Raw genomic sequence first — 16,865 nt, 5'->3', positions numbered from 1 at the left:
CTAAACTCGAGGACATCTCGGGGCCACCTGAGGGGTCAGAAGGGCCTCAGCTGGTCCCCTCGGACGGAGCCTCGGTGTGGCCACGGGTGCAGCAGCGCACCGAGGCGCCCCCAGCACAGGGGCACGGCCTCCCCTTCTTGGGAAGGCCCTACAGCCGGGAGTTCTGAACCCCATTTCACAGACGAGAGGCGAGGAGGCGGCCAGGCGTGTCCAAGCCTCAGCCCTTTTCCTTTCCTGGAGGGGCAAGTAGCACATGGGGCCCCGGGGCCTGGTGGGGAGGGGCCCTCCTTGGTGCCGACACTGGACGGGGATGTCCAGGGCACCCCGCAGGAATACTGCGGCCTGAACAGCCCGGCTGAGCGGGGGGATGGGGGGGAGTCACGGCTACACCCCAACCCACCACGATGGCAGCCCCAGCTGCTCGGGGCCGAAGCCCCGCTACCAGCTGCTCAGCCCCCGCGGCCACCCCGGCTGACCGCGCGGGCCGAGGCGCAGCGCGGGCCCCGGTGGGCGGGCAGGAGGCGGCGGAGGCGGCGGGCCCGGGCGGGGCGGGGCGGGCGCGGCGGCGGGGGCGGGGCGGGGGCGGACGGACACCCCTCCCCGCGCGAGGAAGTCCCGGCCCCGCGCTTTGGGGAAGTGCGGCCGGGGCGCCTGCGCACTGCGTCCCCGCGCCCCCTCCCCGACGAGCGAGCTGGGACCTCGGAGCGCGGGGCCGGCGGCGGCGCGAGCGGCTCGGGAGCGCGGCCGGTGAGTGCGCGCGCGCGGCCCGGGGACGGCGGCCCTCCCCCGGGGCTGCGGGGGCGGGAGCCACGGGGCCCGGCGCTCGGATCCGCGCCCCAGGGACTCCCCGCTCGGGGTCCACGTGGACCTTGGGCCGCGGAGGGGCCGGGACCTACCCCCTGCGCGGGGGAGGGGCGCTGCAGCCAGGTTCCCCTTTTTCTGCAGCTCAAAGCCTGGGGAAGTGATTGCTCAAAGGTGGGGGCCGGAAGGACCCAGGTTTCCGCGTCTCCCGCCCCCCGCAGCCTGGTGGGGAGGGGCCGGGGCGGGACACCCTTTCCGCCCCCGCCCCCACCCCAGTTGGATCTGGCAGCCACTCAGCCTTGCGAGAGGAGGGGAGGCGCAGCGCCCCCGACCCCAACCGAGCGGGGCTCCCGGCGCCGGCCTTCCCCCAGAACGCCGCAGGGGTCCCTCCTGCCGTCTGACTCGAGTCCCTCCTGCTGCAGTGCACGCCCCTTCGACAGCTAGGGTGGGGCCCAGTGCGAACCTGGCCCCTCTCGCCCCTACCCCGACTTTGGGTCGCTGGTGAGTGGGGCGCCATGGCGAGTTCCTTAAGATGGGGGTGAGGGCATGAGAGGCTGGAGAAGGGGTCCTGAGGGAGGAGACGGGTCCAAGAGCACCTTCAGCCTGGAGGGAGCAGGGAGTCGCCCCCACCACTCCGGGGGCGGGGGCTCCCCTTGGAGGGGGCCAGGCTGGGCCCTCCCTGCCAGCCCAGCCCAGGGAGGAGCACAGATGGGATTAGAGGGAGTGGGAATCAGCTTCTCTGTCAGCACCCCCCTCCCCAAAGGTTATGGCATTTTTTTCTGGGATTGTCACATTTTCTTATTCTTTTTTTGGACTGGGCAGGCTCAGGGACCGACGTTCTTTTTCCTTCTGTGGAGCGGAGCGGCAACCACTCCCCAGGGAGCCTCTGTCCCCAGAGGCCAGACTGGCTGCCCAGACAGCCTCTCCCACCCCAGACTTGGGGACCAAAGCCCCCCAGAACCCAGCTGAGGGGCAGGAGGACCCTAGTGCAGACCCAGGACCCACCGCCCAGGAGAGAAGTGGCGGCCCAGGGCACCCACAAGGACACAAGGGGGCCCCAGTCTGGCCTGCGGGGGTGCAGGGATTGAAAAGCAGGGGCTTGGCACCCACCTCTGTACCCAACTCAGCCCCCAGCACCCCGGCCTGCACCCCAAAACAGGTGTGCCTCAACTCAGAAGTGGTCGGAGCAAGCGGCCAACTGGGAGGCCGTCTTCACGGTGCCACTGGGGTGGGGAGGGGAAGGACTGGGCCTTGCCCGCAGAGAACTGGGGGAGGGGGCATGGATAGAGGAGGAAGAGCTGCCCCGGGGAGTCAGGCTGTCGGGGGCACAGCCACCAGCCTCAGGGGCTGCCACTCCCCTTCCTCCCTAGAAACTCGACCCCCAAGGGAAAGCCATGCTGCGGGGTACTGCCTCCCCATCTGCAGGGAGCCTGTGGGACCCAGTTATCCCTCCCGGGAAGCGGGCAGCTGATGAGGGCAGGAGGGAGACGCCGTGCCTTTCCCCAGCCTGGGTTCCAGGCTGAAGCCTGAGCACGGCGCACACGCGGTGGGACCGGCGGGAGCCCGGCATCCCTGCCCCAGAAGCTGCGGCGGGGTCTGGGCTGCAGTCCCACCCTCCCACCCGGGGAGACCCGCAGAGGCCCGCGGGGCCGGAATCCAGGACTGAAAGTCCGTGAGCTCCGGGCCGGGGTGGGTAGTAATTAAACGAGAAAATAAAGTGGAACCAAGCCGGGAGCTTCCCGGCCGCTGAGTCAGAAGGGTCGCGAGGGGTGAGGAAGGACCCAGTGGCGGAGGTGCCAGGAGGCGCCCAGGCCGGTGGGCGCTCACCTGGGGTGAGGTGGGCGTGGGGGGAGGCGTTCAAAAACTGCCTCCAGAGCGCTGATTGGCCGGGCCTGCGCCCTCGCCAGCGGACGCTGGGACTTGTGGTCCGGCCCCGCGGGTGGGACGCGGGCGCTGCTCGCCGCGGCTCGGGGGCTTCTCGGTTCCGACCCGTCTCGGTCGGAGCCCTCCCGGCACAGCGATAGGCTGTGTCTACACTGTGGGAGGGTCGGCGGACGCTCCCCAGCGCAGTCCCGCCGCACGTTGGCACGTTGCCCCTGTCCCCCGGCGCAGGGACCCCTCGGCTCCTACGGGAGGGGGGGCGGGGGTAGCACCTTCGCCCCCGCTCCCACGCCCGGCACACCCTTCGGCACGGGGCTTCGGCTGCAGCGGTTTCCGCAGCCTAGGGCTGCGGGCGGGGCACCGAGCGAAGGAGGCGGCGCGGCTGGGGCAGGAGCGGAGGGGCTGAGCGGACAGCGGGACCCGCTCCAGCCGGAGGACCGAGCGGCCACTGCTCCACCTCCTGCGCGACCTGGGAAGCCCTGCCCGCGCCCCACTCGGGTCCTCCCAGCCGCAGGCCCGCGCCTTCTGGCTATTTGGGCCCGCAGGCGGTTTCTGGACTCGGGATGGGGAGCTGCTCCGCCCAGCTCCACCACCCCCCAGCCTGGGCAGTGAACCCCCGGTGGGGGCCGCTGGCCGCCGCCCCCATCCCTACGGGCCTGGTAGCCCAGATTCTAGGGCCCAGATCCCCGTGGGGTGGGGCAGGTCGCCGGAAACCCAGAAAGAGGAACCCAGGCTTCCGGCTTCCCAGGCCTGACCGGGTGGGGGTGTCCGGAACTGCCTGTGGGGCCTGGGAGCTCAGGCTCAGGGGCCCCTCCCCACCCACCCTGGCCCTCCTCACAGCCCTGGTATAGCCTTGGCGGAGAGGCTGGAGGTGGGAGGCAGAGACCCTCTTGGAGCCCCTCCTGAGGGGCACACGGGCTGGGGTCTCAGGTTCTCAATCAGAACCTCGGCCTCTCTCCCCAGACCCCCAGGCTGCAGTGAGCGTCCTGGAGCAAGCACCACGGAGCCTGGGGGAGCCCCTCTGTCCATCCATGCCCACCCCACATGAGGCTGAGAAGCAGGTGCACTCCCACCCCCTACCTTGTTCCCCTGGGGGAGATGGGTGTGGACCCGAGCTGGAGGGTAGGTCATGCCCTAGGGAGTGTGCCCCCCCAGTGGGCAGGTGGGCCCTGACCTGGGCTGAGCCCCCCTTTTCCACCAGCACACAGGGCCAGAGGAGGCGGACCAGCCGCCCTCAATGTCCGGTCATGACGCCGGCCCCCCAGTGGCCTCCCCAGCTGTCCCCCTGGGTGCCTCCAGCCGCAACCCCTGCTGTTTTTGCTGGTGCTGCTGCTGCAACTGCTCCTGGTAGGTGTGGGCCGGGAGGGTGGGTCTGGGGCTGTGCGCCCAGCACACAGGATCAGACACCCGGGGCACAGGCCCCGGCTGGACCTGGGTCTCCCAAGAACAGGGCGGAAGCAGATTCCAGAGGGTCCAGGGGCGGCTGTGCAAGGTCTGAGCCGAGAGCCCTATAGGGAGCACGGTGATCAGCTTGTAGGAGTGGGACCCTCATCGGCTTTGCGTCCCTTGGGTGTTCAGTGGACAGTGGGCTACAGGGGCCCAGTGAGAAACAGGCCAGAGTTGGGGTGTCCATGAAGACTGAAGCCCTGCTGGGAGCTATGGCTGGAGGGGTGGGGGCAGGGCTGCATCGCTGGCTGGAAGGAGGGGAGATGGGTGGAGCGGCCTGTGTCGTGTGTGGATGTTTGGGGTTGAGATGTCTGTTAGCCATTGGCCATATGTCTGGGGGAAGGGGCAGGGGGAGCACCCAGAGCACTTAGGGCCCCCAAAGGCAAGAAGTTGGTGTCACTGCATCAACCACTGCAGAAAACTAGGATGAGGGTGAAGGTCGTGGCCAGCGGGCAGAGCCAACTCAGCAGAGGGCTGGAGGCTGGGAGAGCTGGGAGACACGCACCGCGAAAGGAGCAGAGGCTCCAGCACTGCTCGTCCCCGCCGTGGATTTACACGTGTTGCGTGTTCACACACGTGTCTGTTTACCTGTGTGCTGAGAGCCCTGCATCTGTGCCCGATGCCCGCTTGGGGCCATGCTTACCCGTGAGCCAAGTGCTGTGTTTGCACATGTGGTGTCCCGTTGTCGAGAGCATCCGCCCCCTTCTCTCCGCCATTAGGAACGAGGAGCGGCGGCGAGCGTGGCGGGCCTCTCGGGAAACCAAGCTGCAGTCCCTGCCCAGCTGCGAAGCCTGGTGAGTCCCACGGCCCATATGCTTGTGTGCGTGTGCAAGTGTCTGCACGTGTCGGGGGCAGATTTGGGCACAGCAGCCTCGGGCCTGACGGGGCCTGGCCACGCCTGCCTGCAGGGTGGCACCGAGCCCTGAGGAGGTACGGAGCTGGGCGCAGTCCTTCGACAAGCTGATGCACAGCCCTGCTGGGCGCTCCGTGTTCCGCGAGTTCCTGCGCACGGAGTACAGCGAGGAGAACATGCTCTTCTGGCTGGCCTGCGAGGAGCTCAAGGCCGAGGCCAACCAGCACGTGGTGGACGAGAAGGCGCGGCTCATCTACGAGGACTACGTGTCCATCCTCTCCCCCAAGGAGGTGCGCGGCCACTGGGACGGGTGGGCATGCGGCCTCTCAGGCACGGCCAGGTGGGGCGGGCGACAGCCCCTGTGACAGCGCGGCCTCTCCCCCAGGTGAGCCTGGACTCGCGCGTGCGGGAAGGCATCAACAAAAGGATGCAGGAGCCGTCCCCACACACGTTCGACGATGCGCAGCTGCAGATCTACACACTCATGCACCGGGACTCCTACCCCCGCTTCCTGGGCTCGCCTGCCTTCCGCGCCCTGCTGCGCCGAGAACCCTCCCAGTCCTCGTCGGAGGCCTAGAACCACCCACACCCCAGAGCTGCTCATCTGGGCAGCAGATGTGTGCTGAGGACCCTCCGGGGGCAGTTTCACAGGTGATCGCAGGGACGGGCCAGGCTTGGCCAGGAAGGAGTCCCAGGCCCATGCCCAAGGCTCCAAGGTCCAGCTCAGGCAGGCATGTGGGCAGCGGGGCCCAAGCAGCTCCACCCTCACTGCCCCAGCAACCTTGGGGTCCCCCGCAGGGCAGGAGGCTGTTAGGCTCACCAGCCCAGGAGCACACCCCCAGCCCCTCCTTCCCAGGCAGCCAGCGGCCCTGAGAAACGCCTTTGGTGGGGAAAAGAGCTGCTGCACCCAACTTTTTATAACACGTGGGAAACCTGAGACTACAGCTGTCTGCACCCCAGAATCACACCCAGGACCTCAGAACCAGACTTGGAACCTCAGCATCAGGCTGGAGACAACAGGACCCCGATTTCTATTTTATAAGTTGATAAACTTTAGAGCTGGGAACATGTCCTTACTATGTGTTTTATCAAAAAAAAAAAGAGATAAAACATTTTCATATTTATCTCCATTTCCCCCCCAAATAGGATGTCTTATTATTGAAGATATTTTTTAAACGAAGCATCCCCTCTATTTATTCCGTGTTTGGAGAGATTAATGAAGCAGCACTTTCCCACGTGGATTCTCCTGGAACATCAAGCCACCTGGCACTATATGACCTGGCTCAGATGAGGGTCTCAGGGTGCCCACTGCGAGGCAGAGACCAGCCCTGGGCTCTGCCCGCCCCCCCCCCCCCCCAAACATCCCCAGGGCTGTTAGCCCTGACCCCGACTCCTCTGGCCGGGCAGCGTGCTGGCCACAGTGCCTCCGCGGGCCTGGGGTGTGATGGGGAGGGCCGCCCCGTCCTCAGCAGACAGTGCTCCTGGTATATTGCAAAGGATGACCCCCGAGGCTGACAGCTGCCATCCCATCCAGGCAGACGAGGTCTCTTGCCACCCCCATCCTGCCTGAGCGCCACGCTCACCCCCATGTGGCTCACGCCGTCACCTGTAGGCATGCATGGGCAGAAGCCCTGTGCCTGGGAATGCCCATCCATCCACAGGATCCACGGAGAGCAGCTGTCTCCTCCAGCTGCTGCCCAAGAGCAGCCTAGCCCCAGCCAGGAGGGGACAGAGGGGACACAGAAGGCAGGGCCAGGCCACACAGCTGGACCAAGGGCCCAAGACAGCAGAGTGGCAAAAAGAAACATTTAATAATTTTGGAAAACTGGGGAGAAAGGTGCATGGCAGGCAGGACAGGGCTGGGGGGCAGGGCACCACCCTCCAGGGAGGGCTGGGGACAGAGGATGGGTCTCCAGAGAAGCTGCATCTGACAGAGCACGGCAGGCGGACCGAGGTCAGCCAAGGCTGTGGACGGGCCAGTTATGGCTCAGCAGAACTGCAAGAGTTGGGACGAGAGGCGCGTGACCACAGCAGGGCCTGGGGCTGCACAGCCCCTGGGACCTCCCACTCCCGTCCCAAGGCGCCCAGGAGGCCATGTGACTAGAGACGACAGGCACCAGCTGTGCCTATACTACCTTCCAGCGGTTTCCACACTCGTTGCAGACAACGAAGGTGGTCATGGGCTCGTCAGAGCTGCGTGTCTGCACCTGCGGGGAGGGTGGGAGCCACGTGGAGTCGCCCCCAGGCCTCAGGCGCTGCGGCAGCTCCTCCCGGGCTCAGCCAGCCCTGCTGCGCCAGTGGCCCTGGAAGCTGCCCGGGTCGTCCAGCCTGGGTGGGGCCCCCTCCACGGCCTCAGGGCACCCCGGGCTGAGGCTGCCCCAGTGACCCCGATGTTCCGGAACCAGGCCTCTGGGGCCCACGCACCTCCCACCAGCCTCAGTCCAAGGAGCTCCCAGGGGGCATGAGACCGGCAGGGCCCACAATCCTTAGCTGGCCCGAGCGCCGCCCGAGAGGCACGAGGCCCCCAGGGAACCCTGCGTCAGGGCGTGCGCTTCCAGGCGCCGAGGTTGACCCCGGGGAGCAGGCCAGGCCGCCATTCCTGGCACACACCCTTCCAAACTGCAAGCCACAGAGCAGCCCGAGTCCTGAGGGCGCTCCCCCTGTGCACTGCAACGCCCCGCCTGCCCTGCGGGCTCAGGCGTCCTTCCTGGGTGCCATCCTCAGCCCGAGATGTGACCACATGGTCCCTCAAGCAGGGTGACTCAAGCCGAGTCACCCTGCGGCGGCTGCCAGGCAGCCAGCGCACCACGCCACACCTGTGGGGCCCCCTCCATGCGGGCCAGAGCCAGGGGACCCCCCGCCTGAGAGCACTGCCCCTGAAGGCCACTGTCACTCCTTGGTTCAGCTGGGGACCAAGAGGCTCAGAACAGTGAACAAACCCCACGCCGAGGCCCGCACCCCGGCACCGTTCACACCTGCGCTGCCCAGGTCAGGATGGGGAGCCCCCGGCTGGCCAAGCAGCAGCACAGAGACACCGAGGCCCAACACGACCTGCTGGGCACGGAGGGTCCTGGGCCCTGGACCCCGGCCACTGGTAGGGCCTGCCCAGCACCTGCCAAGAGCTCACTGAGATCATGGGCAGCTGGCGCTGGACTGACACCCAAGGACACCTGGGGTCCAGAAGAGGATACTGGTGTAGGGCATGGGCGTAGGTACATGGGGACCCACCTGGGCATGGGCGTAGGTGTGTAGGGATTCACCTGGGTGTGGGCGTAGCTACATGGGGACTCACCTGGTCATAGGTGCATGGGGCACTCACCTGGGTATGGGTGTAGGTGTGTGGGGACTCACCTAGGCATAGGTGCATGGGGACTACCTGGGCATGGGTATAGGTATCTGGGGACTCACCTGGGCATGGGCATAGCTGTAGGAGTGTGGGGACTCACCTGGGCATAGGTGCATGGGGATTACCTGGGCGTGGGCATAGGTACATGGGGACTCACCTGGGCATGAGTGTAGGTGCAGGAGGACTCACCCAGGCATGAGCGTAGGTACGTGGGGACTCACCTGGGCATAGGTTCATGGAGCACTCACCTGAGCATGGGTGCAGGTGCATGGGGCACTCACCTAGGCATGTGTTTAAGTGTGTGGGAACTCACTTGGGCATAGGTGCATGGGGATGCACCTGGACATAGGTGTAGGTACATGGGGACTCACCTGGGCATGGGTGCAGGTGCATGGGGCATTCACTTAGGCATGTATTGTGTGTGGGAACTCACTTGGGCATAGATGCATGGGGACGCACCTGGACATAGGTGTAGGTACGTGGGGATTCACCTGGGCATAGGTGCATGGGGACTACCTGGGTGTGGGTATAGGTGAATGGGGGCTCACCTGGGCATGGGTGTAGGTGCATGGGGACTCACCTGGGCATGGATATAAGTGCATGGGCATAGGTATGTGGGGCACTCACCTGGGCATAGGTGCACAAGGACTCACCTGCGTGTGGGCGTAGGTGTGTGGGGTGCTCACCTGGGTGTATGTGCAGTTCTTCTTCTTGCACTTGCCGCAGGTGAACAGGTCCGTCTGCGTGCCGCCTGTGCGGGCCATCTGGTGCTCCCGGATGGCCTCCTTGGTCATGGCCTTGCGGATCTCCTTCAGCTCGTCACTGGCCATCTCCTGGCAGGGAGCTGCATGCTCAGCCCCCTCCTGCTCCTCATGGGACCCCTACCCCAGACATCCCTGCAGTGGAAGCTGCACCCCAAAAGCCCTCCTCCGCGGGGCGCACCTCTGACGTCATCACTGCGATGCGCTGGGGCGTGATGGCGCCGCACAGCACGTTTCGCCGCAGGGCGGGGTTCTTGGCGTCCTTCAGGTTGGAGATGCGGCTCCGCACGCGGTTCTTGTACTTCATGTCCGTGTTCCCGACGTCCCGAAAGATGCGTGCGGCTGGTCAAGGAACGGTCCTGCAGAGACCCGGCTGCGGGCTCCACTCCACCGGGGCAAGGAGGCTGCCAAAGATCGTCCTGCGACCGACACGGGCACCAGGCCTGCCAGTCCGGCCCCCCCCAAGAGCCCAGCCACGAGCCCCCAGCCTCTGGCCCTGCATAAAGGATATATTCCTCAATCTGGGCCGACAGACGCTCGCAGTCCGCGCCGACGGCCGCGTGGTCGTCTACAAGGGGGAGCCGCCCAGCCACGTCTGCTGGGGCCAGGCCCGGTAGAAGCCACACAGGGCGCTCTCCCAGGGCCCCACGCAGCCATGCGTCTCACCTGCCACCCTGCCTACCCAGCGCCCCAGCAGCCGAGGGGCACACGAGTCCTAGGCGGGCAGCAGTGGGCTGGGAACAGGCAGGGTGTCCCCAGGACCCCAGAAGCACACCACTGTGTGCTGGCCCTGGGCACTCACGGTCTGTCCGCAGGGCGGCAGTCAGCATCTCACGGCATTTGTTGCGCACGGCATCACAAGTGACAGGCGCCGGGGGGAAAGTGGTGATACGTGGGGCCGTCGGTGTCCTGGGCAACTCCGGCCTCTTGCGGCTGCAGAGACAGGTCACTGGGTTTGCATGCAGCCCACGTGCCCCTGGCCTGGGGTCTGCCTTGGGAACTGCCCCAGAGCAGGGGCCGCACATGCTCAGGGTGCAGTGCACAGCAAAGCTGGCTTTGCAGCCAGAGACCCCACCCCAAGACCGAAGAGAGCCTGTTGACGCAGATGCCAGCTGGGGCCCGGCTGCGCAGCACAGCCCATCTGCGTCCTAGCCAAGTCAGCTCCTGCCGTGGACACCAGAGGAGAGCTAAGGCGGGGGCAGGAGCCACCACAGCCCCAGTGGGCTGCAGTCACACGCCCTAAACGAGGACACCCCTCAGCCCTTGCTTGGCCTCAGGCCACCAGGGCAGACGTGGGCATTCAACCCACCCTGCCGTCTTGGGGGCCCCCACCCTCAGAGCACCTGGGACACCCCTCCCCTGACACCAGCCACCTCCACTGCCAGGTCCGCAAGAGGCAGCTGCCTCGGTGGGATAATGGAATTCAGGGGCCTCCAAGCAATGTCACCGTCACAGACAACCCACCCACCAACCACGAGGCATAAAATGGGCAGGACGCCTCCTAGGGGCCCACACGGCCAGGCAGCGGGTGCCCGGCCCTGCCCTCACACCTGTGTCCCCCATCATCCCCAGAGCCCAGCAGGAAGTCAGCCGGAAGGAGGGCTTCCTGAAGGGAACGACGCACAGTGCGCACCAAGCTCACGGCGCCACAGCGGTGAATCAGATCTCTGCGCTCTCCCGGCTGCCTGCTGGCCACACCTCGGTCTGCAGCACCCACCCCACCAGACCGCCCCTCTACAGAAAGCACTGGGAAGGTGCAGGTGCAGCTGCCACTGGCCGTGACAGCCTGACCGCGACAAGAGCCAGCGGGGCGCGACGGCCTTTGCGCAGACACAGCCACGCGGGCGCCTGGGGAAGGCTTCTGGGCAGGGCCAGCCGACCTATGCCCTCCCTGAGGCAGCCCCTTATTCACGAGCAGCGTCTCCAGAGGACACGGCACCCGTTCTTGCTGAGGAAGCTGAGGCCCAAGGGCGCTGGCCTGGCGTGAGCCGCCACGCGGGCGTGGGCACCCCTGGGCTTGCTACCTGGGGTCCTTGGTGTCGGGGGCGTCCTTCGAGGACGATGTGGAAGCACTCTTCCTCCGCTCCCGGGCGTTGGCGTCTGAAGCATCTGCAGTTGCCAGAAATGAGTGTGGGGGCTCACGGGGGCTCAGCAGGCTGAGGGCCAGGCAGGTGGCCACCAGGAGGCTGGGGCCATGAGCAGCTGACAGGCTTCCAGGCAAGGGGCTGGGGGAGCTGCCCGGGGGCGTCAGGTGCGAGGGGCTGCTGAGCTGGGCAGAGGAGCGCTGAGGGCTGCAGGGCCTCCAGGTGGTGCGAGGGGCTGCTAAGGGGTCCTCTCCCCAGCAACCTGTCAGCCTCAGCAAGTCCTGCCACCCCCAACACCCCAACACCACCCCTCACTCAAGCAGGCACCACAATCCACAGGTGCTGCTGCCCACGGGGCCTCTGGGGTCTCCCCACCTGCCCATCCTGGCCAGATCCCAGAGCAACCCCAAGGTACAGAAAGTCGCCAGGGCAGGGGTCTCCACAGGCACAGCTTGAACCTGCATAAAGCCAGGGGGCTGCGGCATGTGTGACAGGCTGTGCCGGATGGGGGCCTTGGAGCCAAGCCCGGGAGAGGCCAGGCGTGGCCGTGTCTGGACGCTGGCCCACCCAGAGAGGACGTGGGCAAGCCCCACCTCCTAAAACCCCCAGCCTCAGGCCAAGCCGGGCCCTCGCCCTGGTCTGGAGGGTCCCATTGTCCTTTCCAGGGATGAGGATCATCCACGCAGAGCCCAATGCCGGCCGTCTTGCAGGAGCTTAGTGGACAGAGCCAGGGAGCAGCGGGAAGGGCAGGCGGCCTCCCAGGGCCCAGAGGGGGCCGCCTGCCTGTTCTAGTCGGTGCCCCACCGCAAGCCCGAGTCATCCCACACCCCCAGGAAGAGGCAGCCTGGCCACCCAGCCCCGGCCCAGGGCTGCCCCCATGCCTACCCTCCCCCAAACCCCTTTCGGGGCTGCCGACCCGGTCCTGGGCTCAGTGCTCCTCTTCCCGTCTGGGGGAACGTCCTCCCTAGCAGCTAGCCCCCCTGGGTCCCTGCCCCACGCCCAGGCCCTCTGCCAGCCACATGACTCACCCCTCCCCCCGAGGCCTCACTGCGCCTGTGGCCAGGGGTGCCCACAGCTGGCCTCTGCCCCCGTGCACCAGCCCCACTTGCAGCCTGGACATGGACCCCCCCGCCATGCCTCCAGCCACAGAGCCCCCACCACTGCCCAGAGGGTCCCCTTTACCACCCTCCTGCACCACAGAGGGCCCCGAAGGCCGCAGTGGGCTCCTGTGACGGGCGGGTGCTGCCGAGACTCCTCTCACTACCTGTTAGTTAAGGACAAACGACCGACGACAGCACAGACTGACCGGCGAAAGGCCGGCACCCCTGCGGCCCACCGGGCCTTGACCCGCACCTAGGAGCTTCTTCCAGGACTTGATGAGCGACTTGGCGAGGGCAATGACCTCCTCGTCTGAGCTCTGCTTCCGCAGGGCGTTCACCGACATCCCAACACGCGTGGACTGCAAGGCAAGCGGGCGTCAGGGGCCTTCCACGGGCATGTGCCCGCTCGCACAGCTCCACGGCCCCCAGGGCAGAGGCTGGGAGGCCTTCCGCGACGGCTGCATCCAGCTGGGGCACGGGAGCCATCCTCGACGTCCCTCCCTGCCCCACCAGGACACTGCCGGCTCAGCGTAAAGAAGCTGAGAGACTAGGGAGGGGTCCACTTCCCCAGGCACAGGTGGCGAGGCCGAGCCAAGCCTCGGGTCCCGTGCCCTGGAGCCGCTGTCCCTGTTCCTGCAGGCTGCTTGGTCCGTGGGGCTCACCTGGAGCAGGTGCAGGGTAACGGGCATGGCCTTCAGCTCTCGCAGCAGGTCCATCGCCCCCTCCTGGGAGGAGAAGGGGGCCTCAACCAAACAACCTTCAGAGGTCAGTGGGAAGGGCAGGGAGAGTTGGGAGGTACAGAAATCTGGAGATGCCACCCAGGGTCCACCACCTGGAGACTCAGACCCCTCGGCAGGTGCCCCTCGCTGCCCCTGGGAAGGAGTAAGGAAACCAGCCCGAGCATCGTGGGGCTTCCCGACCGGTGGGGTGGTTGCAACCTCCTCGCAGCCAGCGGGCGTCACCAACCAGACCAGCCCCTCGCAGGTGAGGGACTGCCACAGCCCGGGGGGCATGACCAGCCTGAAGGAACACCATCAGCACCCCCCACCCACCTGTCCCCAGGCCCTGGGAGAGGCAGAGGGGGTCTCCTTGTTGGGAAGGGCCCACCAGGGGCACGCCCTTGCCCTGCTCAGTACAGACCCTCGGTGGCACCTGGGCCACAGCCAGGAGCCCCACCTTCCCATCAGGCTCTCCACACACACCCTCACCTGCACCGTGCGGTTCCCACAAGTCTCCATCCTCTCCCGCCCCCCAACCTGGCAGCAGCATCCCCGACAGCCCCTGCTCCAATCCTGGCTGTGTTTCCACAAGGTCCCACACTGCACGTGACCCAGCCCTCCAGGCACAGAGCTCCCCCCAGTCCCAGCTATGGGGTGCCCACCTACCTCAGGGCCTTTGCACCTCCCGGAATATTCTTCCCCAGGATGTCTAAAGGGCTTGCATACGTCCTTCGTCCAAAGCTTTGCTCCAAGGACAGCACCTAAACCTTTCCTACTTAAACTGCAACCTGCACCTCCTCCTCAGCTTCGCTGAGCACGTCACCCTGTACTGATGCGTTCACATCTCTCCTGCCAGGCGAGGGCAGGGAGCCAGGTCAGTGAGCACTGGGGGACTGAGCACGGAACAACCCAGCCAGTCAAGGGTGGAGAGCTCTGAGGTCCTGCAACCCAGAGGCCGTGGGAGGGGCCAGGCCAAGCATCCCTCCCCTCTTCCGGGCAAGGGTGGAGAGCTCTGAGGTCCTGCAACCCAGAGGCCGTGGGAGGGGCCAGGCCAAGCATCCCTCCCCTCTTCTGGGCGGCCTCTCTGTTCAGACAGCCGCCCCCTCCTCGGCCCCACGAGGCAGGCCCCGCCCACCACCCCACATCCCAGCCGCTCGGAGACACCTCCCCTCTGCTCCGGACCTGGAGAGGAATAAAGCGTCCCTGTGGGAGCCACGGCTGCGGCAGCGGCTTCCCACTTCCCCACGCAGCCCCACGTCTCCCGAGGGGACTCGTGGGCGCCTGGGCACACTAGGAGCCTCTGCGGCCGCAGCCCCCTCCCCGGCCTCATCCTCCCAGCCCCAGGTTCGTCCATGCTGGCCTCCACCCTGTCCCCTCTCCTGGGGGCTATGCACCTCCACCTGGACATGCGCCCTCCCTGCACACCCCCAGGCCTGGGCGGGCACCATCCTTGTTGTAAAGGGAAGAGACCTCTCCACGATCATCTTTAAACAGCCCCGTCAGGCTGCCTGCCACACCCATCCTCTCGCCCGTCCTCTCCTACGTTCTGCCCACGACCCCAGGGGCAAAACCCTAACCAGGGCCCCTGACGACCTGCTGAGTTAATGATGTCAGCCACCCCTTTCCGGGACAGCCCCACGCAGACCCCGGCCCAGAAGCTCTGGTCGACCCAAAAAGCACTCTCCCAAATCACCTCCGCCATCCCAGAGCCCTGGGGACTGGCCCTGCCGACAGGGAGAATAAAGCCACAGGGCCCTGCCCCAGGCACTATCTGGAGACAGAGCAGGTCCTGTTTATGGGGCCCTGTGTGCCACTGCTGCCTGCAGCTGAACCTCAGTGACCACCCCCTACTACCCTGCTGGCAGGTGCCATCCACCCAGAAACGTGGACCAGGCCACAGGTTGCCACTGTGACACCAGAGGGGCGCTGGAATTGGGACCTGAGCAAGAGGCCCCGGCCAAACCTCAGGGGTCTGACGTCAGTCCACAGGCTTTTCCCTGAGGGTCTCCACACATCGACCCACACCCAAGTTGCTGCAGGGTGCGTTCTGGCTAAGGGAGGGAGAATTTATTAGACAGCCCTGGCTCTCGAGTGGGGATGCGGCCTGGAAAGGCCTCTGGCTTGTGAAAGGGGCGACAAGGGCCTTAGGGGCAGCACTGTAGCTCCAGGGGAAGGGTCTTGCGGGGAGTGGGTGGCGGGGAGGTCAGATGCCAAACTCTTGCTGGTGAGAAAAGATGTGGGGGACCTAGGGTGAGACAGGGGGCTCTGACTGAGGAGAGGAGGGCTGGGGGAGGGGGGCTCTGTGGGAGACTAGAAAGGATATCCAGGCAGGGAGGGAGAAAGGAGAGGGGACGGGATGGCCGGCAGGAAAGGGCTGTTCACTCGGGGGTCTCCGAGAGACCCGGGCGGGTGCGGCCTGAGGAGAGTCGGAGGAGGCTGAGCCCGGCAGGAGCATCTCGATCTGGCGGGAGGGGTCTGAGTTCAGACCAGGCGGCTCCCGGGAAAAGGTCCGGGCCAGATCGCGGCCTCTGCCAGGAGCGCGGGGTTGAAGGCTGGGCTGGCCCCGGGCGGGGGTCTCCCCGCACCCCGATAGGCACGGGGATGGCTCGGGAGTCTCTGCCGGGACGGGGTCTCGTCCTGCCGCTCGCGGGGTCCCCGCGGCCCGGACGAGGCTCGGCGAGCACGGCAGGGCCTTGGCGGGGCGGGGGTCCCGGGGTCCTGGCGGCCCGCGCCCCTCACCGCGCTCTTCTTGGTCACCATCTTGTCCAGCCTGCGGGCGATCCGCGCAATCTCCTCCTCCTTGCCCACCATCGCCACGGGAAGGCGCCCCAGCACCCGCCGCGCCGGTCCCGGCCACCCGGCTCGGACCCCGACCCCGGCCGCTGCAGCCTCCCGCTCCTGCCGCGACTCTGGGCCCGCTGCCGCCTACGCAGCCCCGCCGCGGGTGGGAGACCCTCGGTTCAAACCCCCGGCCCCGCGGCCGCCGCGCGGCATGCTGGGACTCGTAGTTCTCGTGTCCGTCCGCGCGCGCGCGCCTCCCCCTCCTCGGACCACAACTTCCAGGCAACCCCGCGCGTGCGCACGGCCCTCTGGGAAGTGTAGTCCTGACGCGGACCGTTGCTGCAGGCTGGCCAAGCCGGAGGACTCGCAGACCCACAAGCCACCGCGAGGAAGTGATGCGGACCGATTCCAGAAAAGATCGGGAGTGGGGGGTGGGCGAGTGAAGGGCGAGGGGTCGGGTCGGCGGAGGGCCGTTCGCCGGGCTCCAGGCACGCGCCCCACGTCGGGCTCGCGGCCTCTGAGACCGCTGTGGCGGGGCCGGGAATGCCGGGTTCATGCGCGGCTCCTCAGGTCCACTCCTTCACGGGGATGCTCCCCCCTCCCGCCCTGCTCATCCACCCCTTCGGTCCCACCGACCACCGCCAAGACCGCCCCCCATTCCGGCCCTGGCCGGCCGCGCCTCCGCCCGGGGTTTTTCCCCTGTCGTCCCGAGCTCAGTTTGGGTTGACCCCGACCTCTACCCGAAGGTCGCCTCTTCACGAGGCCCCGCGTGGGGGCGCCCGGGCAGTGGGAGCAAGCCGGGCTGGACGCCCGACCTGAGAGAAGCCAGGGGACTGGGCAAGGCACAGCCTCGGGGGCAGCCTGCCTGGACACAGTCCTGGGCCTGCAGCGCCCGGGAGCGAGTCGGTGGCCGCTTGTGCCTCCGTTACCCCAGCCGTGAAACGGGGAGATGACAGTGCTTGACCTGGGGGCTTCCGGTGGGTTGACAGGCGGGATGGGGGTGACTCACGTCAGGCCCTGAGAACGACCTGGTGTGGAGTAATTAAAGTCGCGGTCCCTGTAACTGCTGGAGGGCAGATGCCCAGGGACAGCC

General features: G+C 66.9%; 2 protein-coding genes across 9 annotated transcripts; one reads left to right on the top strand and one right to left on the bottom strand.

Moving 5' to 3' along the window:
• The first annotated feature begins 659 nt into the window (after positions 1 to 659).
• On the top strand, positions 660 to 6,173 carry RGS19 (regulator of G protein signaling 19). 6 transcript variants are annotated; one of them, XM_004464930.5, is made up of 7 exons: positions 665 to 747; positions 1,224 to 1,302; positions 3,646 to 3,743; positions 3,884 to 4,029; positions 4,848 to 4,922; positions 5,037 to 5,271; positions 5,367 to 6,173. In XM_004464930.5, exons 3-7 carry the CDS (start codon positions 3,714 to 3,716, stop codon positions 5,556 to 5,558), a joined length of 678 nt encoding a protein of 225 aa, XP_004464987.1. In that variant the 5' UTR covers positions 665 to 747; positions 1,224 to 1,302; positions 3,646 to 3,713; the 3' UTR covers positions 5,559 to 6,173. The 6 variants fall into 6 exon arrangements, with proteins under 6 accessions (XP_012383174.1, XP_023446430.1, XP_004464987.1 ...); XM_023590660.3 differs by having other exon boundaries at positions 946 to 1,302; XM_012527720.4 differs by lacking the exon at positions 1,224 to 1,302 and having other exon boundaries at positions 660 to 747.
• Positions 6,174 to 6,773: 600 nt separating this feature from the next.
• On the bottom strand, positions 6,774 to 15,944 carry TCEA2 (transcription elongation factor A2). 3 transcript variants are annotated; one of them, XM_012527718.4, is made up of 10 exons: positions 15,731 to 15,944; positions 12,935 to 12,997; positions 12,526 to 12,631; positions 11,113 to 11,197; positions 9,891 to 10,021; positions 9,600 to 9,656; positions 9,270 to 9,424; positions 9,014 to 9,160; positions 7,117 to 7,188; positions 6,774 to 6,977 (listed from the first exon to the last, which is right to left on the bottom strand). In XM_012527718.4, the coding sequence occupies exons 1-10, from the start codon at positions 15,800 to 15,802 to the stop codon at positions 6,969 to 6,971; spliced, it is 897 nt and encodes a 298-aa protein (XP_012383172.1). In that variant the 5' UTR covers positions 15,803 to 15,944; the 3' UTR covers positions 6,774 to 6,968. The 3 variants fall into 3 exon arrangements, with proteins under 3 accessions (XP_012383172.1, XP_012383173.1, XP_023446427.1); XM_012527719.4 differs by having other exon boundaries at positions 13,658 to 15,940; XM_023590659.3 differs by lacking the exon at positions 15,731 to 15,944 and having other exon boundaries at positions 12,935 to 13,645.
• Positions 15,945 to 16,865: the final 921 nt, after the last annotated feature.

Source organism: Dasypus novemcinctus, chromosome 24 (assembly GCF_030445035.2).
Source record: "Dasypus novemcinctus isolate mDasNov1 chromosome 24, mDasNov1.1.hap2, whole genome shotgun sequence".
NCBI classification, from domain to species: Eukaryota; Metazoa; Chordata; class Mammalia; order Cingulata; family Dasypodidae; genus Dasypus; species Dasypus novemcinctus.
This window is presented reverse-complemented; position numbering and strand designations above follow the sequence as displayed.

Coding starts and splice junctions, on each gene's coding strand:
- RGS19 (XM_012527720.4), top strand. CDS start 3,714: ATGCCCACCCCACATGAGGCTGAGAAGCAG. Junction 4,030..4,847: donor TGCTGCTGCAACTGCTCCTG/GTAGGTGTGGGC, acceptor CTCCGCCATTAG/GAACGAGGAGCGGCGGCGAG. Junction 5,272..5,366: donor CCATCCTCTCCCCCAAGGAG/GTGCGCGGCCAC, acceptor CCTCTCCCCCAG/GTGAGCCTGGACTCGCGCGT.
- TCEA2 (XM_023590659.3), bottom strand. CDS start 13,285: ATGCCCCCCGGGCTGTGGCAGTCCCTCACCTGCGAGGGGCTGGTCTGG. Junction 11,198..12,525: donor GTCCTGGAAGAAGCTCCTAG/GTGCGGGTCAAG, acceptor TGGCAACTGCAG/ATGCTTCAGACGCCAACGCC. Junction 7,189..9,013: donor AGAACTGCACATACACCCAG/GTGAGCACCCCA, acceptor CCCTCCCCGCAG/GTGCAGACACGCAGCTCTGA.